Source organism: Indicator indicator, chromosome 17 (genome assembly GCF_027791375.1).
Source record: "Indicator indicator isolate 239-I01 chromosome 17, UM_Iind_1.1, whole genome shotgun sequence".
NCBI lineage: Eukaryota > Metazoa > Chordata > Aves > Piciformes > Indicatoridae > Indicator > Indicator indicator.
The window spans coordinates 20312019-20337218 of NC_072026.1; the positions used below are offsets into that span (position 1 = coordinate 20312019).

Below are 25200 nucleotides of genomic sequence, written 5' to 3' on the forward strand. Positions count from 1 at the left end.
CAGAGCAGCATGGCAGGAGCCACATCTGGAACAGCATTTCTTCTGAGTGCAAAAGACGCAAATACATTGCAGGCATTGGCACTTGGTGAAGAAAAAGAGGCAGTCTCGAAGGCTCCTGCAAACATTGTGCACAGCAGGCATGCTGGTGTCACCTGCAGCCAGGCACTGCCTGGAGCTCTGTGCTGCTTCACTAGCACATACACTGGTATCTGGATCAACTGCAGTTCAGCATCCATAGACGGCAGTTTGCTAAAGCCACTGCCAGCATGAGCACAACACCTCAGATACGCAAGAACTGCAGTTCATGTCCGCATCAGTGAAGGAAGGCACCAACGTCTTCAGAGGGGAGTCAGGGCACAAATACCAACCTTTGTATGCATCTGGTATTTTTGCAAGGTCAAATTAACACAAAATCCCTAATATCCTTGATTATACGTTTTCTGTTATCTTGCTAAAATGAGGCTTTTCTTCTGCCCAGGGTATACACCAGTGGCAGTTTTGCACTCAAGAAAACAAGTTCTGAATTACCAATTGAGCCTGCATCCGGACAAAGACAGCACTGTCAACTTCAGACAACAAAGCTCAGTTCAGCACCATTGGTTTCACACAAAGTATCTTTGAAGCATGCTGCTTTTATAAAACCAAGCTACAAGGTTAAGTCTAAAGGAAGAGTCATGCACCCACTCTTCAGCTGGTCCCAGAATCACACATAATGAACAGTGCACATCCTGAAAACAAAAGCCAGCTGCCACGGAGCTGCTAACGAAAGTTAAAAAGTACATAAATAGAACTTCAGTGAAAAAGGAGTTTATAATAACTGATCACCTAGTAGAGAGGAAAAAACTGCCCTGGTAAACCTATCCAGTGACTGTCTAACCATTGCAAATGTAACTGAAACCATCGAGTTGCCAGAAAGAAACAATAAATAGAACCTCCAAATTTTCTGTCAGTGTTCTCTCAGAAAAACAACAAAAGGAATTTGACATAAAAATCTCGGTGGCCCCAGGAACATTAAGCAGTCAAACAGTTAACTCAAGAGCAAACAGGCTGCTATCAAGTCTCTGGGATTCATCAGAGGGGAACACACTGAAAAAAATCTCAGTATGCAAAGTGTTGTCCCAACTACCTCAGTCAGCGCGAGGAGGTAACTGTTCACTTTATTCGCAGGGTGCAAAGTTTGTCTGGAGAGTGAAACAAAAACTCTGTTTAGAAGATTATGGAAGACTTGCATCTAAACTACTCTTCCACCTCCCCAATTCAAAAAATCACTCACTGGAGTGATTCATCATTATGCGAAATTCCTTATATTAGGAGGAATTAGGTCCTGCTTCCATTAATAAATTTATTGTAGGTGTTCCCTGGGTCTTGCTCATTGCATTAAACATGTCTTATGCTAACTCTTCATATAAATGATCACACTTCACTCTAAGGTGAACCTCAGTAATATTTCACGCATTTTTGCATGTAAACAAATTGTTTTCAAGCATTAAATTGGCAAATTAAAACAAATGGACAACCACTTTTGTGTTTGTAAAACAGACAGTAAATAAGGGATGGGAAAAGCAGCAGCTAAGCTTAAAGCAAAGTTATCAGAATTTGTGCTTTTCGGCAAATCTAGTAACTGATGGCTATCTAGTAAGGGAGTCTGGCTTCAAAGAAGTCCGTTTTATTTTGCTCCAAGAAATAAGGACAATCCCTGGAGAAGCTGGAGACTGGAACTTAGGAAATAAAGTAGATATTTGACCTCTCAGCTGGGGAAAGAAAAAAAAAGGAAGGAAAAAAACAAAACCCAAAAAGTTCTGTTTCCCTGAAGCAGTAAGACTGCAAGAATACTCATTGCATAAACCATTTCTGCTTAGAGCTGTTAGTGCAAGATGCAAATTTTCAATTTAACTCATTCAGGAGCCCTCCAAGACACTAGTCAATATTCAACTTTGAACATCCATCACCCAAGACAATTAGAGTAAGACACATTTTCTTGTGTTCTTCTTTGTCACAGGATACAGAACTGCACGCACAGCTTCAGCAAACACCTCTCGAACACCCTCCTGATTCAATGCTGAGCACTCCAAATATTTGACTGCTCCAATTTGTTTAGCCAGAGAAGTCCCCTGCTGGGGGGTAGTGGGAGCCAAGCTTTGCTCTTTCAACTTTTTAACTGTTTCCAGGTCATTTCTCAAGTCTCTCTTGGTGCCCACTAAAAGAATGGGAACATTTGGACAATGGTGAGAAACTTCAGGATGCCATTTGTGCCTCACATTTGCATAGGAAGAGGGGCTACCAATGGAGAAACAAATGACGAAGACATTGGTTTGAGGGTAGGAGAGCGTGCGCAAGCGGTCGTACTCCTCCTGGCCCGCAGTATCCCACAGATTCAGGCTAACTGTTCGGCCATCAACAGTCATTTGGGCACTGTAGTTGTCAAATACAGTAGGGATGTACTCTTCTGGGAAGGCATTGGTGGTATAGCTGATGAGAAGGCAAGTTTTCCCCACAGCACCATCTCCAACAACTACGCACTTGATAGTCTGCATTGTTTACCCAGAAACAGTCCTGCAGAAAGCAAAACAAAAACGTTAGGACAAGCAGTTACAGCCATCTGAAACACAGGCTTCAGCAAGTGTCACCACTGCTAGCAGTTCTTACCACAGCCAGACATGCTCAGGAAGCCATTATGAAGAACTCACAGGCTAGAAAGACAATAGTGAAATGCAGATAGGAGTTGAGAGCTCAGTAACAACTGGCTACTTTCCAACCATGTAAGTAGAAATCAGCCAAATTCTCAGTCTTGCCTTACTACCATACAACTTCCCAGAGGCAAAGGGATAAGTCCTTAGAGGTACCTGCAAATAGAACCTCAGAGCCAGTAACAAGATACTGTGAGTTGGAGGTTCACACACATCCTCCAAGATTCACATTTCTTCTCTACAGAGCCTATTGCCTAAAAAGTTTACCACAATAAAAAGTCCAAAAATTATATAATAAACCAAAATCCACATTGCTGAGCTGTACTGCTGCTGTTTACTGTAATCTACTCTACTTGAGATGAGTTGAGAAAGTGCATTATTTACAGGACACACAGAGAGCAGCACACACAAGAAAAGCTGCCCTTTGCAATATAACTAGCCACAGTGCCCAGATTAGAATACAGAAAGAATTTTTCTACAGAAGCCAAGAACAGATTATTCTCACTAATCAGTGACAGAACAAGTAGACCTTAATAGGCTTGAGCTACAATAAAGCAAGCATATACTGTAAGCATAACTAAAACAGATATTGCAAAAGACCATCCAGCATCCTTCCAGGGCAGGCTGGGGAATTGTTACATTTGACACTTAAAAGCTTCTCTATACTTTTCCTGATGTGTGGATGAGTGGGTTTGATAATCAAATGGACATAAAAACTCAATGAATTCTAAACTTCCATCACAACAGCACAGCAGGCACTTTGAAAACAGCATGGAGCAACTACAAGCAGTTATTTGTTGTACCTTTGTTTTACGCTGGAGCTTCCACTGCCAGCCCGAACAAGAAGAAACTTGTGTCCATCCACCTTCTCACCCAAATGCCTTTAGGGTACTATCAGGAATCCGCAACTTGCAACCAGCAGCAAATACACTGCTTCAAACAGAAGAAACAAATAGTGGGAGGAACTAGATTGCACGTTCCAAAAGGTCACAGTGCCAACACCATCAAAACAGCAGCGAGAACACATGAGAATGAGCAACAGTGAAGTACTTCAATAAAGCTATAAGGCCCTCCAACTTCCTCTGCAAGATTCAGATTCACAGAATTGGTCAGGTTAGAAGGGACCTTAAAGATCATCCAGTTCCAACCCCCTGCCATGGGCAGGGACACCTCCCACCAGCCCAGGTTGCTCAAGGCCTCATCCAGCCTGGCCTTGAACACCTCCAGAGAGGAGGCATCCACAGCCTCCCTGGGCAACCGGTGCCAGTGTCTGACCACCCTCACTGGAAAGAATCTCCAGTCTAAATCTGCCCTGCTCAAGTTTCAATCCATTCCCTCTCATGCTATCACTACTAGCCCTTTTCAAAAGGCTCTGTTTGAGCACTCATTACCATTTAAGTCTCAGCTTTGTTCCATTTGACATAATATTTACCCCTACCCACATACTGCTGTTTTCCCACTGGAAGCACCTAATTCTTCTGCATGAAGTGAAAACTGACTATCTGAAGCTTTGGCACAACTCAAGTTATACCACCTGCAGTCACTACAACATACAGTGCTTGAGGAAGCATCAGTGTAGGAACACATACCACTGAAAACCAATCACTGGTGGGAAGCAGTGAAAAAATAATGCTCTAGAAAAGCCCAGCAGGACATTGAAGGGGAATAATTTGGAGGAAAGAAGCAGGAAGAAGATGCAGAAGTAGTTTATCTTTTTTTAAATTGCAGAAATAACATTTCTAAAACAAGGTGAATCACCTGAAATGAAATCTGGAAAAGACTTTTTGAGCTTTGGAAAAAAAAAAATACATGTGATTTTCCTCATACTGCAGTCAAATGTGAAGAGAGATGTGGCTGCAGCTGCACATTGTAAAGGTAACTGGTGAAGTGAAGAACAGCACTGAGAAGCAAGAGCTGACAGCAGGACTGCAGATATCCCAGAACAGCTGCCCCAAGATTTTAATTTAACAGGGCTAGAGAATTAAAAGAAAAAAAAGTTCTGTCAAAATACCAAGATAGAGACTTAGAAATATTTCTTCAATTTTGGAAACCCAAAGTTGAAATCTCTTTTCATACAAAATTACTTAAAACATTACAAATTAAACCTTTTTAGCATTTTATAATTAGTAGGGGTTGAACATAAAACACAACCATAGTATTTCTGACCACAAGGGGCCTAAGTGCTGCAAGTGAAGAGTGACAGGAGAGCAGATGAATTTCAATACCATACCTTCTAACTGAAGATGCAACAACCCTAATCCCTTCTGCTGCTCTCCCTCTGGGGCAGATCACCACCTGCTCTAAGACACTGCCATGCTCTCCAGCAGCCTCCTGAGGTTTCCAAATCCTGTGTCCCACCTTCCCAGATATCGTGCTACCTCCTCAGCAGTGACCACACACTGAGAAAGAGTGAGGAGCTGTTTCATCCAGCTTGCTAAGTTGTACCACAATCAACTCTGCTGGCACAGCCAAGCCCAAGGTAGCATCACAGGGGCAAACACAAGACACTGCTGTTGCTGCCAGACTGTCACTGACTGCAGTACAGAGAGCAAGCTTTAAAGCTTATTTTGCATTTACTTCAAACTACTACAGTATCAGAAGATGCTGTGCCAGAAACTTCAGTGGTAACCAACAATTCCAGAGCAAAAGGTGTTTTCCAAATGAACTATGAAACAGATCATTATTTTGATTAGTTAACGAGTGATATCACAGAGATGACAGAACTAATTCATTTGAATACAGGCAAGAAAACCTCAACTGCAACAACACAATTCTCATGAAGAATGAGATACACAAATCCTGTTACATGCCCAGTTCCTAATTTCTGAAAAAAATAAATTGCAAAGATTCAGCAACAGCTCTCATCAAAACACAGATTAAAACCTACATTCCTGTCTGGACCTTTTCACAGGTATCCCAGAATTCCATCCCTACCTGCAAACACCAGGCACTGCTATCCACAGCACTCTGTCACAGCGCTAATATCTTCAATTACCTGAGTTTTGGATTTCAGAAGAGTAACATTTCAAGCAGGCAATAACTCCACACAAACATGCCAGAGCATGAGCTTATGAACTACACAAACACAATGAAAGAGCTTGCAGGCTTTCTAGTATGCTTCTCTGCAGGGCTCTTTCAGAGAGGGCTGTCTGAGGTGAAAGGACCGCATGTGGTGTATGGAACGCAGAAAAAGCCCAAACAAATGCAGCAGCATACACAAGACTGAGTACTGAAACACATTTGGATTAATTAATTAGAGAAGAGTAGCAAGAAGCTCCTGCACTCCACTGCACAAGCAGATGTAGTTGGGTTACAGGTTTACATATGGAAGACAAAGGCTTTTTAACTGAAGCCACATCCAAGCAAACATGATTACCCCTGTCAGGCCTTTTCTACTAAACCCACATATCACTTTGTGCAGAATTTATCAAGTCTTGTAAACAATTTACATAGCAATAAAAATCCTATAAGATAGCAAGGATCTGGGGGTTGTATTTGCATGGAAGATTATTTTTATTTCTCAGGCATCCTTGAACTTCGCACTGCATGTTATTTGAACATATGCTGGAAAAAAATCCAAATAAAAAGGCAAAAAAACCCCAACATACTCTGAAAACACAATTAGCAACAAATATTACCAACAGCAGGAAAATCAGGGGTTTGGGGGGGAATTTTGGTGAGCTTCAAAAGAATTTTGTGGGAAAATTTTAGGGAGAAAAAAATCCACACACAGGAGATAACAAGAACTGACTAAGAGGAAAATGCAGATCAACACATCAACATTTCACAGGCTTAGAATGCAGAAACAGAAAGCTGGGTGTGAGCTTCAAAGCCAAGTTTAAAGGTTACTCTGCAAAGGAAAGGAGTGAATGGAAAGTCCAAAGTAGTGAGAGTAAAATGAGTTACTTAGTCCTGTCAGAGACCTTCATTAGAGTTAAGGTGGAAGAACATGAAGAGTTCTAGAAGTTACAGCATAATGAAAGTACCTGCAAAGAATTTAAAAAGAAACTCAACCCAACTGCCCCACAACAAAACGTTGTGCAAAAATACATAGATGAGAACTATTTCTATCTTGTGCAGCAGTGCTTTTGGATGTGAAAACTGGCAATCCTGATTGGGCTGGTTTCCTTCTCAGGAGATGCTGCGAAGTCTGCCCTCACCATCGGCACTTGCTTTGGAATGTGCAAGACTTCCACCGACGTGTAGAGACATCATCTGGAGAGCTGCTCCCGCTCTGAGCTAATCACATTATTGTCTGTATTATGGACATGGACAGGTTGCTCTCCTATAGCCTAGCTGGGTATTTGCTGAGGATTCTATCTCCCTTCCCCACAAAGCTGTCCTAAGTGAAATGCTAGAATAACTTCATGTTGCATCAAAATATTTTGTGGGAAAAAAATTTCTAGATCTTGCCTTTAATATTGCTTGAGAAGGCAGAAAACAGGAGAAACGTGAACCTGAATTATTCCGGGGCTTTCTACATTTACACTTTTTATTCCTCCTGCAAATTCCTGGCAAAGAAACTACATCTTAGCAGGCTACATCTCTGCCATTGCTCTATTAACAACAGATGCATCTTTATTAGGTGGATTTCAGCTTTGATATTGCTCTTCATTAAGTTCATTTTCACAGTTTTTTTCTCTTTCCAGTTTGGCCCCATTTTTGGGCCAAGAAAGTGCAGAAAATATACTGGGAGTTCAGCTGGGGCCAGCTGCACTGAGGTGTGTTGTTATGCTCAGCCACCACTCCCTTTGATCAATCCCACCCTGTTCTGCAGGCTCAGACGTTTGATACACCCTTATCAGAAGCAAGCAGAAGTTCAGAAATCTAAATTACTTGATTGCTCATCTTTGGGTAACAAAAAACATGTCAGAAGCAGCTCACTCCGGCCACCTGACACACGAAGCCAGGCACTGGGGGGATCAGGCAGGTGCAAGTACACCCTGTTACCCTCCCCCAAGCAAAGGGGTGACAGAAGCTTAGCCACCAGAGCTGACACGGCAGAGAAAAGGGCTCTCAGCAGTTTAATCTCGACTGTGTTACTATTCCAGAGCAGCTCTGTTTACTTGCCATTGTTTTAGGCAAGTGCCAATGAGCAGACAAGTGCCAGACTTTTAGAATACAGCCCAAGAAAGAGTAAAAAATTAAATAGGAGATCTCATCCCTAACACCCTTCAGCTATGAATGACCTACTTGGACTTCTCAGTGGCTTTCACAGTTTTCACACTGCTTTCTGTCTTGCCATTTACCTGCAAAAGAAATAAAACACAGCAACAGTTTGAGTGGCGCAGAAGGGAGGAAGAGAAAATAAATTTTAAAAAACCACCAAGCCAAGCCAGAGTTCAGCAGCACAGCAGGAACTGTGCAGTCCACCACACAGAGCTCCACATGAACAGCAGGATGGAGGAAGCTTGCTATCTGCAGGGCTCTGCCTGGGGAGTTCAGCTCCCATGCACATACTACTGATGTCTCACACAAGTGGAATTCTCACTGGTGGTTCCCTCAGTCTGAATACTAGAAAGACCTTCTTCTTTATGGCACAAAAGATCCCTTCCAAGAAATAAAAGAAACCACCAAAAACCTTCCAGATTACCTTTTAAAACTTTCACCCTTGTTAAATTAAGCTGAAATTAGTTTATCGATTTAAAGATTTTTTTTTTCTTTGTTTGCAGAGATGAAACATATACAAGCTTTACCATGTCACTAGCACTTCTTAGGGAACCAGAGTGAAGATGAAGTGGTCTGCATGAGGTGTTTGGGCACCTCAATCACACAAATCTCAGTGCATCTTACTACAAAGACTCCTACTCCAAATTCCATAGAAGAGCAATTATATCAAGTAATCAAATATCAATGACTTTCAAGTCTATTCATCCAATATTATGTTCATTGGAAAACAAACATTTCCAAAAAGCATTAGAATCAAGCTCATGAAACAGCTGCATAACCGTGAAATAACCAAGTACACCAAGGGCAGCTGCATCACCATACAATAATTTAAAAAACTCTAACACTTCAGTGGATATCTGAATCCCCAATATACGAAATGCAACATTTATCCTGCCATAATCAAAAGCTCCACAGCATTAAACTTTAATTTCCTCCTGAAACCACAAGCAGAAGTATGCATTCATCAAGATGAGGACCCTTCACAATTTATTTCAACACAAGCAACCTTGGCATGCTTTGAGGGTGTGTGCAGTAAAGGTGTAGGACTAGGGGTAGGGACTGCAGGTTCTTTGCCCAGATCCACCACATCCCTCCTGGGTGATACAAGCAATTTGTAGAGGTCCTGGGAGTCAGTTCATAAAGTGAACCGCATGTGTCCTTCCTACCTTTTAAAGACTCTGGTGAGGCCTTACTCATTACAGTCAGCTAAAAAAAAAAAAAAAAAAAAAAAAAAAAATCAACAAAACCCCAGTACATCAGACATGAAGTGCTGTGAAGAAGCATTAAAGCACAGCACAGGATGAATGATAAATTCAGTGGTTCCTATTTGAGATGAAAAAAAAAAAAAAAAACACCAAACCCCACAACTCAGCCTGTCTTCCTACCATGTTTTATCACCTGGCATTCATTGGCATTCTGAACACTTTAAGGAAAGTTGTAGCAAAGCAAAGTCACTGTTGCATTTGAAGGACAATGTATATACCAGGAAAGGCTAAGCTTCTGCCTCAAGAAAAATATCCACGCTTTTTGTTCTCTTGGATCTCTCTTCCTCCACCCCCAAATTTCACTGGAGGGTAGGAAAAAAAAAAAAAAAAAAAAAGAAAAAAGGCATTTGGTCAATCAATAGCAGTTTTCAAAAGCATCTTTAAATAGTTTTGTTATAATTTAAACAGGAGTTAAAGCCTGCACCCAGTGTATACTGTACCATGGTTTGTGTGCTACTGTGTAGCAACATTGATAAGTCTTATTTGCATCAAGCATGGCAGTTACAAGTGGCAAAGTCTCTCAGTCTTCCACAGTTAAACACGAAAAAGTTAAAAAAAAAAACCACAACAGAAACACCAAAACACTTCTTTTAAAGGCATTTTATACAGAATTGTGTGAAAACACATTGGACTGAAGAAAAGAAAAAAATCACAGCTTCATCATATAAGTAAATCAAACTGGTCATTCAGTTTCCTCCTACAAATTGCAAACCACATATTTCATTGTTCCCCAAGATCACAGAACCACAGAACGTTAGGGGTTGGAAGGGACCTCCAAAGTTCATCCAGTCCAACCCCCTGCCAGAGCAGGGTCACACAAGAACATATCCAGGTGGGTTTGGAATGTCACCAGAAAAGGAGACTCCACAACCTCTCTGGGCAGCCTGCTCCACAGCTCCAGCACCCTCACAGGGAGAGTTTTCTCTCCTGTTCCTGTGGCACCTCCTCTGCTCCAGCTTGCCTCCAGTGCCCCTTGTGCTGTCCTTGGCCATCCCTGAGCAGAGCCTGGCTCCATCCTTCCCACACTGCCTTGCACATCTTTATCCCCAGCAATGACGGCAGCCCTCAGGCTCCTCTGCTCCAAGCTCCAGCTCACTCAGCCTGGCCTCACAGGGAGATGTTCCACTGCCTGCAGCATCTTGGTGGCTCTGCACTGGACACTTTCAAGCAGTTCCCTGAGGTCCTTCTTGAACTGAGGGGTGCAGAACTGGACACAATATTCCACATGTGGCCTCACCAGGGCAGAGTAGAGTAGAGGAGAACCTTTTAAATACATTTTAAAGCATCATCTTTATGGAAATAGTAAGCTAAAATGCCAAAAATGTCTCCTAAGCATAAGTTCCCCATAGGAAAATGTGTCTGCAGCTGAACACTGGAAAACTGGCCAAGCAGAGGCCTCCTGCTCTGTATTTTATACATGCTGGCAGCACAGGGGACACTTTGAGAACAAAAGGCTTCAAAACTTTTTTTACAACTTAGAGGAAATACAATGGGAATCACAAGTGTTCATAAAGAGCAAAGGAGTAAAGAAATTGAGTACTCAGATGCTCTTAAAAAAAAAGAGCAGAAACAGCAAATTAAGTCTAAAGAAGCTTCAGAACAAGCAAAGGTAGCATTTCTTCTTAAGGTTTGAGGTTAAGCTAAGAATTCTTCAGGACAGGATGTTACAAACATTGATGTTTTATAGGACTCAGGAAGAGAACTGGTCTTATGAAAGAGCTCCACAGCAGCTGCTGAATGAGACAACTCCTGCGACTTCTGAAGTCCCTCAGCACTCCTATTTTAGGTCATTACCTTGCTCTACTTTTCCAGAACCAACGATTTGGTAGGTTTTAGAGAGCAGAACAAACAGCAAACGATCAAAAGCAGATCTTACGTATCCTTGTAAAAGTCACTCTCAGCACTGAAGAGAGACCTTTAGAAAAGGCTAACTCATCACATGTCGACCTTTTATTATATCTGCTGGGAACAGAGGTCGCCTTAAATTCGTCACGGTGAGCCACGGTTAATATGGGTTAGTATCAGCCTGACTTTAGAACAGCCCAGCCTGACCCGCAGACCCTGCGGAGGAGCAGGACCTGTCTACGGGGGCAATTCCAGCTCCCTGCCCACCGCCGAGCGAGGAATGGCAACAGAGACAAGCTTGCTTCAACACATTCCCTTTCCCCTATGCCTCCAACATCCTCGTTCCCCTCGAGGCGCACATCCCGCTCCACAAAGCCTGCTGAGCGCAGAAGCGGGACCCACAGGCCACCTCCCGCAGCCTCCGGAAACTCGGAAACACTGCGGCTGGGCGCGGATCACCGCGCGTCTACCGAGCGCGTCCTCTCCTCCTCCGGAGCCGGGCTGCTTCCTCCGCGGAGCAGCTGCCGAGAAGCCGAGAGCAGCGCGCGAACAGCCCCCGCGGGAAGGAAGCCGCGGCTGCTGAAACTGCCAAGGCCGGCACCGGCCCCGGGCCGCCGCCCCACTCACAGGGAGGGTGGCCGGAGGCGGAGGATCTTCTTCCACAGAGCGACGCCGGACCCGAGCCTCCGCCCGGCAGCAACGCTGTGAAGCCCCCATAGATACGCGGGGTGCCCGGAGCCCGCGCAGGCCGCGCCCCCGGCCCCCGCACCTCCGCTTACATTACGGCCCCTCAGGACACGCCATGGGCCGCACCACCGCCCGCGGGGAGCCCGGGACACCGCCCTCCAGCGCCGCACTCACCTCCCGCGCCGCCGGCGGCCGCTACTCCCGTGGCGGCGGCAGCGGAGCCTGCAGCGATGCCCGCGCTTGGCCGCACCCCGCCACTGCCTCTCCTGTCGCCGCGCGCACGCGCAGCGCGCACGCGCCCTCTGCCGTGCCACCCACGGTCGGCCCACGGGGGGCTGCGTGACCCTTCCCAGCGCAGAGGTCGGCGGGACGGAGATAGGGTCCAGGCCGTGCCTCCTCCGCATGCCGGGGTCCAATATCCGAACGTTTTAGCGCATTGGCAACGGCGCGTGTCGCCCTCCGCCCACCTTCCCAGCGCTGAGAGGATCCCACAGCCACACTGCTCTCGGGGATCCCCCGCGGCTCATCGATGGGTATCGGCCTCTTGCACCCAGGCAGTTTCAGGTTCCTGCTGGCGCTGCAGGCGGCGCGGCCATTTCCCTCACGCCTACAGCTGTCACCTCTCTTAGCAGCTCCCGGGCCCAAATCCCCTGGCTCAGCACGGAGGGAGCGAGATGGGAGGGTGGACTAAGCTCAGCTCCCTCTGCAGCACCAGGGCTCTGCACCCCCTAGGGTCAGGCAGAATGTGCTGGCCTCAAGGAGACCTGGGCTCGGGGACAGGCTGCTGGAGGTGCATACAAGGGTATCTTCCCCTTGTCCTGCCCGGGATCAAGAGAGACAGCAGGGTTCAACCCACTGACATTTCTCAAGCGCCCATCATAAATTTCAGAGTATCAGCTTTGCTCTGGGTTTTTATTGCTTGCCATTCCTGCCCAGGGAAGAGGGCGTGCTGCAGCCTGCATACCACTCTGGTCTGGGGCTGTTCCTCTGGACTCTCAGCCGCTTGGTGTTTCCATCTCCAGCTCCTCATCTTCCTCCTCTGACCAGCTCAAGCTGTCATCTGAGTCCTCTTCCTGTGCTGCCCAGAGCTCTTCTGCATTGGTAGCTTCTTTCTGCTTACCACAGGAGTGCAACCTGTTCTGGAGTAGCTCCAGCCTGGCCCATGAGCCAGGGCTGGCTTTGCAAAGCACGATCTCCACCTTGCTAGGAACCATGCTCACAAAGCTCTTCTCTGTTTTGATGACCTAAAGAGAGGGAAACGTACAATGAACTGGGGGGGGAGGAGGGGGAGTGCGGCAGGTAGCACATGTCCATTCTTACTGCAGAGCCCTGCCAGAGGAGCAGAGAGGAGAAATCTCCCCTTGTGTGCCAGGAAGCAGAGCAGGTTCCAGATAAGCTTCACAGTATCACAGCTAAGCAGCAGGGCTGCACTGGTGCAGAGTTCTGGAGGGTTCAGCTAGGTGCATCCACATGCAGGGCTGTGGCACAGCACCCTGCCCAAAGCAGGCATGCCCACGCTGAGCAGCGCTCTGCTACCTGCAGGCACAGGCTGGACACGTGGGAAAAGAAGGCAAGAAATGCACATGCAAATTGCTGAGGGTCACTGCTCCTCACAGCCAGCAAGCAGCTGGGAAATCAACGAGTCTCTGCCCTCACACTGCTACCTGCTTGAAGACACAGCAGAATTGCAGGGGGAGACTGGGATCTGCTAGGACAAGGACCTGGGGCAGTCTAGAACCAAACCCAGAACGCTTTACAGAGCTGGCACTGACATACAGCTCTGCTTTTAGTCCAGGACTGATTGGTCCAGCCACCAGCAGCCTGTGAAAGAGCTCTCTCACAGTCTGTAAGGCATTTCCCAGCAGAAGTGGCTCTAAATGGTGCTGAGTGACCTGGCTCCTAGACAACCTCAACAAGAGCAAGTCAGCACTGTGGCAGAGAGTAGTTTAGGATGCCTCAGATAGTACAGAGCAGTTAGATAGGCACTGAGCCCAGGCACACTCCTGGCATGGCTCTCAGGGGATGCTACCACTATGGGATCAACAGATAAAAACCTAGTTTCCCCTCAGCCTTTGCTGCTATAGAAAACTGGAACCCTGGAGATAAACTAAGCTCTCTGCTGTGCCATGGTGGACCCAAAGCTTCAAGAGCTGGCAATGAATCACAGCGAGGCAGGGACTGTGAAGTGGCTGGGGTTTCACACATGCCAGCCAGGGACAAGATGGCGTCTGGGAGGGCCATGGTGTTCCCATGCAATAATCTTGTCAAAGTCTTTCTCATGCTCCATGCACAGGAAGTGGTGTGCAGAAATTGCAGCAACAACCATTTGCTGCTTTTCCAAAAGTCAGAGAATCCTGACCATGCAGAGAGCAATTTTCCCTCCCAGGAGCCTGTATCTTGGGCTGCAGATGATTCTCCCAGAGCACAGGCTGCCTTGCACTGCTGCAGCCCAGCCCCATGCATACTGGAATAGGGATTGAAGTAAACAGGATCTTACCCCCCAGAGATCCAGTTCTGCCTGGAAAATCTTATTTCCTTCACAGGTGATGTGAACCTCAAGCTGAAAGATCCACAGACAATTACCTGAACAGGTACCATGGCACTGCCAGAGCTCTTCCCCCAGGAAGCGTAGATATCTTCCAGCACTGTAATGCATCCCAAGTCCTGCTTCCACTAACAGTCTGGTGATCCCCTCAGCACCTGGGAGCCCTTCCCTCCTTTGGAGCATGCCAGGTTCGCCTCTGCCACCAGCTGAGGGATTTAATCCCTGCAAAGACACCTGCTGAGGCTGAAAGCCACTGAACCAGACTGGCCAGGCAGACACTGCTACAGCAGCAGCAAAGTGGCCAGGCTCCCAGGGACTGTGGGTCAGCAGTGCCAACTCCTGCTACAGCAACAGACCAAACAGGCCACCAAAGAGTGCCAGGCACTCAGCCATCTCCAGGCTGTTGGCTCTTCTAAATCAGGTGCCATGGAAGCATGCACTCCCAGCCCAGCTCTGCCAGCCCCACTCACCACAGTGCTGTTGGCTTTCACACTGCTCAGAGCGGGCAGGGGATTCTTGGCATAGACAGTAACCACCACCTGGCTGCTAGTTTGGTGCCAGTCCTGCCGGCATGACACCACCTTCTGGTCCTGCCAGGGAGAGGAACCCATCACTGCACTGCATACAGCCCTAGCACACCCCACACAGCAGGGAGGTCTGTGCCTGAGCATGCTGCTTTGCACATCTTCTTCAGAGTGCCAGCGGAGGGTGGCATCAGCTAAGCAAGATCAGTCTCTGCCTTTTGTGCAGGTTTTTGAGGGGAAGTGGTTCCTGCAAAGATGGCCAGCCCCTGCCAGGCTGTCTCATGCAACATGGGGCATCTTGGGATTGCTCTAGAGACGTGTTAAGACCAGACATATCCCTTTCTTGTTCCTGAGTCACCTTGCTGTGCCCAAGCTCACAGACAGGCACTGGTACAGTTGGAAACTTGGTCTGGAGGGCAGCGCAGGGACAGTTGCTGGATGTGGGTCATGCCACCAGGCTAAATTTGGGAGACAGATGAGCTGCAACTGGCCACGTTTCACCTTTCCCCCACAAGACTCCCACCTGATCAGTGCTACAGGCAGCTGTGGCCTCACCAGGCCTTTCAGAGCAACAGCAGGAGACAGATCCCCTGCAGCCCTTAGTACTGCCAACCAAACAAAATGCCCCAGGAGGAATCCCAGCACAGGCATGAGCACAAAGTATCTACATCACAACATCACACTTCATTCACTGCAACCTCCTTTACATCCACTAAATGTTTTCTGCTCCAGGACAAAGAACAGTCTGGGCTCAGAGAGGGTTGCTCAGAGCAGTGCAGATTGAGGGGACCATGATGCACTTTCAGGGATATCCTGGGCCACTTTTGCCAGCTCAAGCCTGTTTCCAGCCAAGAGCTTTCCTGACGAAACACACTCAGTATTAGGAACTGGGATTTCTTCCCCGTTGCCCTGCCACAATACCATGGTTCCGTGTAGGTGAGGGCCCTCCTGGGAAGCAATTGCCGAGCAAAAGTTCCATTGAAACCAAATTGAGTTATCTGCACTCCTCTGTCAAAATTTTTGGGCCTTTTCTCCATTTTTTTCCTGTGCTCAACTGTCTGCCCCTGTGTAAGAGCCTGCAGCCATGCCTGGGGACAGGTCTTGCCTCGTTTGCTTCCTATTGCACACCTGCCCGTGGGGTGTGACATCTGACACAGGTTGTGGCTGCAGGAGCAGCATTTTAACCATCAGATGGGTGAAGATTAAGTGTTCAATACCACACAGTCGTCTGTTGGCAGTTATGAAAACTGAGAGAATTAAATGCACAGACTCACATGAATGCAGAGCAAGGGAAGCAGTGCTCCTCAGGTGCCAGTAATGGCACTTTCCTCACACAAGTCACACCTGCCAAGAGCCCCCTTACCCCCTTCGCCTTCCAGCAGTGTGTCCCGCTGCTGCAGCCCGGCTGCTCCAGGAAGGCACTGAAGTCTGTCGTCTTGATTCCACAGCAGCTCCAGTACTTCATCCTGGGGAGAGCAGGTGACCTGAGCAGAGACTGCCCACAGGAGCAGGAGAGGGGACCACAGAATGCTTCAAAGTGGTGGGGAAGAAGGGCTCATAGGCAGCACCTCCCCCCCCCCCCCGCCCACCTGTCACCCAGGGGAGTGTCACCCATGACTGCACCAGCCATGCCGCTGAGGCCACACAACCTTGTGATGCAACACTTTCAGCCCCCATCAGCGTCAGTATGCAACCCAGTAAAGGGCTGTTCCTTACCCCTCATGGAAGACAGGAACACCAGGATGGAAATTACAAACTTCCATGTTGCTCTCAGGGCCCTGGTACATCTGCAGAGTAAGCAGCAGAGGAAACTTTGGGCTGTGACTCCAGTGCCGCACAGCATGGCACAGCCAGGCACCCACCCATCAGTGCCCATCCCTTCATAGGGACAACACAATGCCCAATGTCACCCTTCCACTGGGTCCAGCATCTGTGAGGACTTACTCTGGGACTATGCCCAGCCAGCAGCCTGGTCCTTGCTCCCTGCCATCAGGGCAGCCCACCTGGCCTCAGCAGGACCCATATGCAGTCTCCGAAACACAGCCTGGTGCCAGCCCAGGGCTGGGCAGCATTGGGACAGCAGGCAAGTTTGGGCACCACAGAAACTCACTTTGAGGTGCAAAGGGCTGTTCAGCCATCCTGTCCTTTTCCCTCCTTCCCAGAGTATGTCAGTCATGTCCTTATCCACTTTTTGCTCCCTTACTTGCTCCCCTCTCTGCTGCTTTCACAGGTTGCTGACCCTCATGCAGCTTACTCCCTCAGGCACACACCTGGAGGCAGGCAGATAGCTCTACACAAGGTGGCCTTGAGGCAAGGTAGAAAAGTTGTCCTGCATCTATCAGTGCAAGTGGGAATCATTCCATAGGCATTTCACCCACATGCCCATCTCTGTCACGTGTGCTATAGTACATTGCAATGAGCAGCAGGGAAATGCTGTACCCCCAGTTCGGGAATCTGGAAGCTTCTTGCAGGAGTGTGACTGGGAGATGACAGAGGCAACCACTCCAAGGACTGCATGCATTATTGACCTGATGGGCACTGCTACCTCTCACCCCACCTGGCACCCTGCTCCACACTTGGTGGCAGCTGGGAAATGAGCCCCCCCGTCAGCCAAGTGGTGCAGACAGTGCAAAGATGAGACCCTGCCAGTTACTCACCGCCTTGCAGGCTGCGTTGGTGCAGGTGGTGCCAGCTCTCACCTGGGCAACTGCCTCCCCTGGGAAGGCAACACAGCCTCACACCAGGGCATGTGCATGTGCTGTGTGCGCCTGCCCCAATCCCTCCCTGCAGCTCCACCGCCAGCTCCCCAGCATGGCACACACAGCCCTGCAGCACAGCCCATTGCAATGCCCCTCCAAGTGGCAGCTCTGGGTCTGCAGGTGGCTGAGCCGGCAGCACCCCCTGCCCTGTGCCCTGCAAACCCCAAGCTGAACTGGCCCTGTGCAACCCACCCTGCCATCCACCAGCTCTCACTACCTGCGCAGCCACCTTCAGGTGCTTCGGCCTTGGAGGACAGGTTCAGTTTCTCCAGTGCCTGCTCCAGAGACCTGGACACTTTGATTGGCAGCAGCTGTCTTGGCTCATCAGAGCTGGGAAACATCAGCAGCAAAGGCCAAGTGGAGTTTTGGTGCAATTAAGGTGTCTTTACCTCTGCTGAGGAAGCATCAGGGCAGGAGGCATGCAGAAGCAGCACAGCAGGGGGACACTGCTAGCTGAGCCCCGCTCACCTTGGTCTTTCCCGCTGCATCTTCTCAGCTGATTTTGGTCCTTGGACTATGAGCTCCTTCACTGCCTTGGCCTTCTGCTCATCTGCGATCTCTTGGCTGGAAGGCTCAGGAGGCTTCTCCTTGCTATGAAACCCCTTTGTACATCCCTGAGCAGCAGAGGCAAACCTGGTGCCTGCTTTCCCCTCCCTAATCTGGTAGCTGCTTCCAAACCCTGCGAGTTTCCATGCCCTGGTGGCTCCATATCCTGCAGGGATGGGCTCTGACCCTGCACTAGGGCAGGGGCTGTGTCTACAGAGATTTCCAGAGACAAGACAGCCTCACTGGGGCCATGGCAAAGAGGTCTCAGCTCTGCTGCACCCCAGCCCAGCAGCTGAAGGGCAGCAAGAGTCTCTTCACATCCTGGGCCTCTGCTGCTGCACTCCCTGCACTCGGATATTCACAACTGTGCTAATGCTGGGGGCTTTTGTGTTCTTCCCATAGGATCCTGGTGGAGAACCTCAGCCCCCTCTAATATCATTCTCTGGGAGCCCTGGCCCCAGGCTTTGGGAGCAGCACCTTTGCTTGCAGGCTTCTTGGAAGCATATAGAAAATCCTGTGCCAACAGTCCAAAGGGCAGCCTTGGCAGGGATGGGGATGAGACAGGACAGGGGCAAGGAGGAGAGGACGGAGCAGCAGTGGGTGCATTTGGAATGGCGAGTCACTCACCTTGATGGAGAGAAATTCAGAGAAGTCTGTTGTGCGCTTCTTGCAACAAGACCAGCCCTGGGCACCAGCAGATAACAAACTGGTCAGCTGTGGGCAGCCCTGCTGGGCACAAGGTCTCTCTCTGCAGACCCAGCTCCTGCCCTACTCACCTTTAGGGCATCATGAAAGATGGGGACACCCGGGTGATACAGGCAGGAATCTGGAGAGGGAACATGAAGCAGAACCTTTTAGAAGGAGCAATCCTGAGGCCTGGCAGATCCTAAACCAGCTGCTGCCGTGCAGGCTGCCTGCGCTGGGCTCAGCCCTGCTCGGCAGCTCAGGCTGCAGCGTGGCGACCGAGGCCGCAGGCTGGGGAGGTGCCGTGGGTCTCACTCAGCCCAGGGCGAGGCGGAGCAGCCCCCTTACCCTTGGTGTTGTGCTGAGGATCAAACCTCTGCCCGCAGCCCTTGTTGCAGCACAGCGACGCCATGGCCCCGGCGCACTCACAACGTCCTTCACCCCTTCCACCCAAACCCCATCGCCCCTGCCCGGGATCGCCGCCGCCGCTGCCGCTGCTTCCCGTCCAGCCCTGGCGCCGACGGTGGCTTTGCCTATTTTTGGAGGCAGCCGGAGGCTGTAATTGGAGAGCAGGCTAAAGATGGATACAGCAGCTGGGACCCAGTACCCACGTTATCTCCAGAGGCATTTCTGCCCTACCCCTGCTCCTGGCAGAGGGAATGGGCACTGCAGGGTGGCTCCACACCTGGGGTGAGCAGAGGGCCTCACAGTGCCTGCCATCCCACCAGCACCCAGCATGGAGGCATTGGTGCCGCCCCAGTGCTCAGGCTTGGCTTGGGACACCCTGCAGCTCCTCTGGAACAACTGTTCTCAGCTCCTGCAGCATTTATAAAAGCAGATGAAAGTTTCCTATATAAGAAGGGAAGACACTTCCCAGAGTTCCAGGGCAAAACCTGTGCTGACCTCCCCCAGCCCCAAAAGGCACAACTATCGCCCAGAGGCACAGGGAGCGAAGCAGTGTGTGGAGCCAGAAGAGCATAAAATGTCAAATGGTCCCTCTTGTAACCAGGAGGGATTTGCTTGAACTCCCATTCTGGAACCCAGGGGTTTTCTTCTGGAAACAGGAAGCTTTCTTGAGGTCAGAGGTTTTGCTTAGTTCTTACAGGCAGCTAACGCAAGGATTATTCTCTTTCTGTTCCTGTTTGCAGAGACAGCTGTTTCCTGGGTGCTGCCCCAACCTGCCAGAGCACACAGCTTTTGAAAAGCCTTTCTGCTCAGACCCTGGCTGGCACTACCAGACAATCCAAAGGGCAGGTCCTGCAGGCAGCAGCTGCCCAGGGAGTGTGCTCAGGAGGGAAACCCACGGAGTGTGCCATAGATGATGTAACCCCATCTTTGTCCCACAACATTTAAGCTGGTTTAACACCCTACAGCAGCCTGTGAGATCTGCTACCACCCAAGGGGATCTCCAAAGTCCAGAGTGAGGATGAACCCTTGCCAGAATCCTGGAGCTCACCAGGGAGATGACTCTTGACTATTTCGCTCTGCCCTCCTGCTCCACTTTCAACTCATTTCTAACATCCACCACACCTTGAGACACCCCAGCCAGCAGTGCTGGGCTTTTCCTTGTCATCTCCTTAGCAAAGATGATGCTAAGGAGGGAAGGACATGTATCACCACTAGGCCTCCTTGGACCTGGGCAGCCTGTGTATATCCCTACATTCAAGCCACAAGCTAGGAGGAAAACATGAGAGCACGAGGGAACTGTCACACCAGCATGAGGCACTTGGTTTCAAGCTGATACCTCTATTGAAGGACTTCAGTGCCTCAAGACTTAATAAATGACCCAATGATCCCAAAGGTGGGTAAAAAAAAAAAACACTGCTGGCATTCAGAGCTTCTGCTTAGGCTGGAGGGATTACCTGGGACCTGGAAAGCTGGGCAGAGCCCTGTGTCAGAAGCATTTATGGTCCCAGGGGCTGAGCAGTGCTACATGGTTTCAGATCTCCTTGTCCTTTGCATAAACTGTCAGCAAAGATGCAGCTATCACCATCCACACCAGCCGAGCAGCTGGAGCTCAGGTTACCTCACACGCCTCGGAGGAAACACCAAAAGGGTGCTGTGGCTGACTGTGATGGTTTGAAACTGTCTTTCTTAATTTTTCTTTGCAAAGTTCAAACAGAGAAAGCGAAAGAGTGTAAATAAGTCACTATTGGGTGTAAGAAAGCAAAATACTGATTGTTCTAAACACTTCCATTGGATAGATAGAAATGTTTAAGAACTATTACCCAAAACAAAGTGGGCACTCTGCACATTCTGCGTTCTGCAGTGGGGGCAGTTGCTGGGCTGTCTGGCTGCTGTTTCTTCTTCTCTTCTGGCTGAAGATAACACACACTGACCTTGGCAGCTAAGTTAACAACTTTCTGCTTAACTAACTCTGCTTTTTGTCCAGGGGGGTCTGGGGGGGAAGAGAGCTGGGAGAGAGAGAGGCCCCTTTGGGAAGGGTCCCCTTTGGGGGAAAGCGAAGGGAGCTTGGTTGTGCTTTTCTGTTGATTGCATATATTTGTAAATGTTGTGAATTTTGTATATTTGTTCATATTCATTGCATTTCATCGTAGATTGTAGATTCTGCTTTGTAAATACAGCTTTCATTTGCTTCCAGACTGAGCTAGCCTGGTTATTGTCGGTGGGGCCGGAATTTCAGCTCACACTGACACACTGACCCCTATACTGGGACTGATCCCAGAGGGACCAGCAGGTAGCTGAGGGGGACTGCAGCTGAGCAGATCCCTCTCAGTACCTAAAGAGCAGCAGCAGGCAGCCGAGAGCATGCAGCAGCACAGCTCTGCACTCCCACCTTTGCAGCACTGCTGCAAATGTCTGCAGAGAACAAGGTGGCTTGGAAGACAGAACCTCCTGGGACACAGGACAGTGACATTGTATTAGTTTTGGGTTAAATTAACGAGGCAGGAATTATAAAATGTAGTTATTTTTATTTTCCCAGAAACCCCACCCCAAAAGTATGTACAAAACTAATAGAATTATTTACAGGTTCTATTCAGTCGTGAATTCTTCCAGGATGCTTAATGGCAATTTTGACACGATTTAGAGAGTTCAGAGACTGGAAAAAGCTATGACACAAATAGCTTCACCCACTTATAAACCAAGGGCCAACCAATAACCCTTAGGAAAATATGAGCAGGCCAGGGCTTACTCATGAGGATTAGAGTGGGAATTTGGAGATGGTCCCTAGTGTGCTCGCTCTACTGACAGGCTCCAGAAACTGTCAGTTTGTAATCCAGTTGGAGGCTAAGGCTTTATCCCAGGGCTCTGGACCAGACACTGGAAGCAAGGCAGGACACTGGAGAAGACAAGGCTTGAAGTGAGGAGAGGCTTCAGCAGATGTGAGCAGGGCTTGAGCAAGGCAGATCTGCGAGCACGGCAGATTTGAGTGAGGCGGATGTGAGCAACGTGGATCTGAGCAAGGTGGATCTGAGCAAGCCCCCAGGTTCTGTAGCCACTTGTATATACACAAAATGCCAGAGGTCACTTGGTCCAATGGGCACTAAAGCTAACAGGTAGCTGCCCAATAGAAAAGCATTCTGCTGGGTTATGACCATAAAAGGCAGAGGCCAGGACCTCGTATCTGGGGCAGCTTACGTGCTCTGACCCAGATGGGCATCTTGTTTACCAGACAGGCAAGGTCCTGTCCCCTTTGTTCCTTTTCCTGTGTTGCCCTGTTTTTGTGGCGGGAAGGAGGGGAGACATCTGTCTAGACATCTTAAGGCCTGTCTGGATTTGGGCCATGTGTCATGGCCTACCACCACAGACATATAGTCAGTTGGGGTGTCCACTGCTCCTGGCCCACGAGGAGGCTGTCCGTGGAGGACAAGGCGATGAAGTGCAGCCTGGGAGACAGGCATGACACCCACCATGAAACAGAGAGGAGTTCCAGGGAAACCACTGAGTGAGCCATCAGCCCTGCTACAGCTGCTGCTTTAAAAATGGTGAGTAAGAGAAGACGAGGTTCAGGTGATGGCAAAGAGCATGCTGGACTGTACACCCATCACACAGCATCTGCTCTGAAGCTGAAGCTCCTGCCTGCAGTTGTGCCACAGGACTCCATTGCTGAGTCCAGCCTGCTTCTGGGGCGGGGAGATGCAAGTAAGGCAGGAGCCACCTCGCAAGGTGGCCAAGCAGGGGCAGTTGTAACCCACACCTCTCAAAGAGTTTGCAAGGAATGGGTTGAGAATTAAAAATAAAGCTTAACAGAACATGAAGAAGGTAGGGAAAAAAGGACCAAATTATACTCAAACCCAACTTAATGTGTTCTTGAGCAGGGGCAAGTGTAAACAAGCCCACCATGCAGCATTCCCTTCTGCATGCTGGCTAGACCTCAGCACATCATACCTGTGCCAGTCTCTGGAGCTGTTCTCACCTCACCTAAGCAGTGCAAACCCTAAAGTGCTTCAGCAGAATCCAGCATCTGGAAGTGCTCTGGAGCTAGGGAGCCTTACTTTCTCCTATGCTCAGCCCTAAATGCTTGTGCACTGCAGGCAGCCCACAGCATCATTTCCTCCTTCTGCACACCTCTGAAAACCTTAGCAGTGGTTTGCTTTACAATTTCCTTACTAGAACCTCAGCCACAGGTTTTCAATTTCCCCCATAGCAAGTGAGAATGGTTGCCTCTAGCACTCAGTATCACAGTATATCAGAGGTTGGAAGGGACCTCAAGAGATCATCAGGTCCAACCCCCCCTGCCACAGCATGATCACTTAGGGTACTCCACACAGGACTGCATCCAGGCAGGTTTTGGAATTCTCCAGAGGAGACTCCACAACCCCCCTGGGCAGCCTGTTCGGTGCTCTGTCACCCTCATGCTGAGCTGAAATCTTCTATGTTCAAGTTTGAACCCATTGTTCCTTGTCTTATCACTGTGAACCACCGAAAAGAGCCTGGCTCCCTCCACTTGACACCCACCCCTCAGATATTTATAGACACTGATCAGATCCCCTCTCAGTCTTCTCCAGACTAAACAGCCCCAGGGCTCTCAGTCTCTCTTCACAAGGGAGATGCTCAAGTCCTCTAATCATCGTCACGGCTCTCTGTTGGATTCTCTTCAGCAGGTCTCTGTCTCTCTTGAACTGAGGAGCCCAAAACTGGACACAGTATTCCAGGTGTGGTCTCAGCAGGACAGAGTAGAGAGGTAGAAGAACTTCTGTAAACCTGCTGGACACACCTTTCTTGATTCATCCCAGGATCCCATTGCCTGTCTTGGCCACAAGAGCACATTGTTGTTCCATGGAAAACTTGCTGTCCCCCAGCACTCCAAGGTCTTTCTCTGTGGGAAAGGATCTTTCCAGCAGGACAGCCCCTAACCTGTACTGGTGCATGCTGTTCACACCACAGTGGAGTTTGTTTTCCTGCTTTGCTGTCATTGGATTTTTAATTTCCACCTTGTACAGGTCTTGCTGGACTTTCGAGCAGTACAAATCCCTCCTTCCTCATGATTTCACACACCCTGTTCCTATATCCATGTTCTCACAGGGAAAGGCAGTAACCAGTCCCATCAATACTTGAACAGGATTGAAGCAGCAGCAGAGCTCTGCATTTCCCTAAGGCAGCAACTTCTCTTTTGACTCCTTAAATGCCAGCTGAGCAGAGGGCAGAAGGATAACACAGACACTTAGCTACATCTTCAGTTTCTTCTCCCTTGAAATGAAACGATCTGCTTACCAAACATCAGTGCCCGTTTGCCAGCCGTGGTCCAGACACAGGCCACAAGAACAGATGTATCTTCTCCACAGGGCAACAGAAAAGCTAATCAGCATTCTTGCCAACTTGGGATTTTGCAATATTTGCCTATTCTAGCAACTGTGCCAGTTGAAAAACATCACCAAACTCTTCATACTGTATTTACAGGCAAGTCACAGCTGCCCTGACAGCCATCATCAAATACTGCATCACCTCAACGAGCCAGCAACCTGTGCTGATGCTTTCAAATGTGGAAAACAAAATAAAAGCAACAGACCTGGGGCTGTTTGGCCTGGAGAAGAGAAAGCTCCAGGCAGGCCTATAATACAAGCTGCATTTCAGTATCTGCAGCAGACCTCTAGGAAGGCTGGGGAGGGACTGTTCAGAAGGGCCTGAGGGGATAGGATGAGGGACAATAGTTTGAAACTGGAGCAGGGCAGGTTTAGGTTGGACATCAGGAGGAAGTTCTGCACCGTGAGGGTGGGAAGACATTGGAACAGGCTGCCCAGGGATGTGGTTGAGACATTCAAGATCAGCCTGGCTATGGCCCTGGGCAGCCAGCTCTAGTTGGAGATGATGTCCCTGCTACCTGCAGGGGGGTTGGACAAGATGCCCTTGGAGGGTCCCTTTCAACCTGATGCAGTTTGTGAACATTCTCCTCTTAAAGAGAATGAAGAAAGAAAAAGAACATCTTTTGTGTAACTTTTCAGCTTGATTTACTCCACTCCATATGTACACATTTTCATTAAAAAACAGAAGAGACAATACACCAGATAAAAAAAGCTTAAAATCCAC

At 48.8% G+C, this 25200-nt stretch overlaps 2 protein-coding genes across 4 annotated transcripts; both read right to left on the reverse strand.

The window, feature by feature from the left end:
- Positions 1 to 1747: 1747 nt before the first annotated feature.
- RHOG (ras homolog family member G) lies at positions 1748 to 8386 on the reverse strand. 2 transcript variants are annotated; one of them, XM_054388799.1, is made up of 2 exons: positions 8375 to 8386; positions 1748 to 2528 (listed from the first exon to the last, which is right to left on the reverse strand). In XM_054388799.1, exons 1-2 carry the CDS (start codon positions 8384 to 8386, stop codon positions 1959 to 1961), a joined length of 582 nt encoding a protein of 193 aa, XP_054244774.1. In that variant the 3' UTR covers positions 1748 to 1958. The 2 variants fall into 2 exon arrangements, with proteins under 2 accessions (XP_054244774.1, XP_054244773.1); XM_054388798.1 differs by lacking the exon at positions 8375 to 8386 and adding an exon at positions 3491 to 3612 and having other exon boundaries at positions 1748 to 2553.
- A 4176-nt stretch (positions 8387 to 12562) lies between these two features.
- ITGB1BP2 (integrin subunit beta 1 binding protein 2) lies at positions 12563 to 19127 on the reverse strand. 2 transcript variants are annotated; one of them, XM_054388550.1, is made up of 11 exons: positions 19060 to 19127; positions 18804 to 18853; positions 18655 to 18711; positions 17950 to 18095; positions 17699 to 17811; positions 17380 to 17438; positions 16439 to 16509; positions 16086 to 16188; positions 14669 to 14788; positions 14151 to 14213; positions 12563 to 12897 (listed from the first exon to the last, which is right to left on the reverse strand). In XM_054388550.1, the coding sequence occupies exons 1-11, from the start codon at positions 19121 to 19123 to the stop codon at positions 12649 to 12651; spliced, it is 1095 nt and encodes a 364-aa protein (XP_054244525.1). In that variant the 5' UTR covers positions 19124 to 19127; the 3' UTR covers positions 12563 to 12648. The 2 variants fall into 2 exon arrangements, with proteins under 2 accessions (XP_054244525.1, XP_054244526.1); XM_054388551.1 differs by lacking the exon at positions 14669 to 14788.
- Between the last annotated feature and the right edge of the window lie 6073 nt (positions 19128 to 25200).